At 32.2% G+C, this 1,176-nt stretch overlaps 1 protein-coding gene across 1 annotated transcript in view; it reads right to left on the minus strand.

Annotated features, from left to right (window-relative positions):
• srp19 (signal recognition particle 19) overlaps nucleotides 1-1,176 on the minus strand; it is a 4,727-nt gene that overhangs the window by 3,004 nt on the left and 547 nt on the right. Inside the window, exons 2-4 of the mRNA XM_016536566.1 lie at nucleotides 823-898; nucleotides 664-735; nucleotides 479-587 (exon numbers count right to left, since the gene is read on the minus strand). Coding sequence (XP_016392052.1) covers nucleotides 479-587; nucleotides 664-735; nucleotides 823-898 — 257 coding nt within the window. The remainder of the gene's footprint in view (nucleotides 1-478; nucleotides 588-663; nucleotides 736-822; nucleotides 899-1,176) is intronic.

The following is a 1,176-nucleotide window of genomic DNA, read 5'->3' on the forward strand; positions in this document are numbered from 1 at the left end:
GTGTGTACATTAATGAGGAAAAAAAATTAACTTAAATGATTTTAGCAAATGGCTGCAATGTAACAAAGAGTGAAAAATTTAAGGGGGTCTGAATACTTTCCGTACCCACTGTATGTGTGTGTGTGTTAGTAATAGTTTTTTTTTTTATTAGTATTTGTTTTTATTAGAACTATTTCTTATTTACTTTTTTTACTTTTTATTTAGGATTAGGGAAATGATAATAATAAAATAATATTATTTAATTAATTATTTTAAATATTTTATATTATTTTAAATTATTGTAATTTATTACTATTATTATTATTATTTAATATAATTAGTAAAACCACAACATTTTGGCCACATTGTGCAGCCCTAAAAACAAGGAGAGCAAACCTGGAATTTTTCTTTTTAAAAATTGCACTTACATTTTTCCCCCCCCAAATCATGCAGCCCTACTTCAATATTAATTATTCAATGCAACGAATGCATAGCTTACTAGATGCAAACTTGTCTTGGCACAAACTTCCGTCCTCGAGTTTGAGCTGAATCCGCACTCTCCCTCTGAACTGAACGTCTCTGTTCCATTCGCGCGGATACATCTTGTTCTGGAAGAGGAAATGATGTCATGATTCCACAGCTCTTAAATAGAGAATCAGCGCACGTATACACTGATGATCAGACCTCCAGCAGAACATTGAGTCCAGCGGCGGTCAGAACGTCCCGGATCTCAGCACACGATGGGTTCTCCACCGCCTGAACACACACACACAGATTAAACAGACGCAAATACACAAAAACACTCCGATTATGAACAAGAACAACACCAGCAGTAACACTCACCTTCTCTGCAGCTATTCTTCTGCCTTCTGCTAATGTCTTTTTACTGTTGATGTAAGCCGGATAGATGCACATAAACCTGGTGAAAAAAAAATAAAAAAAATAATATATATATGTGTGTGTGTGATTTAAAAATAAATTATAAAAAATATATAGGCATTTTTATATATGTATATATATTAAAAATGTATAAATATATTTTAATATAAAATTAAATGTAAATACATATATTTACATATAAAACATATATTTTTTCTCACACACACAAACAAATAAACACACACACACACACACTCTCTCTCTCTCTCTCACACACTCAAACACACACACTCTCTCTCACACACACACACACACACA

This window comes from Sinocyclocheilus rhinocerous, unplaced genomic scaffold, assembly GCF_001515625.1.
Source record: "Sinocyclocheilus rhinocerous isolate Xijiao unplaced genomic scaffold, SAMN03320098_v1.1 scaffold1808, whole genome shotgun sequence".
Lineage (NCBI taxonomy): Eukaryota > Metazoa > Chordata > Actinopteri > Cypriniformes > Cyprinidae > Sinocyclocheilus > Sinocyclocheilus rhinocerous.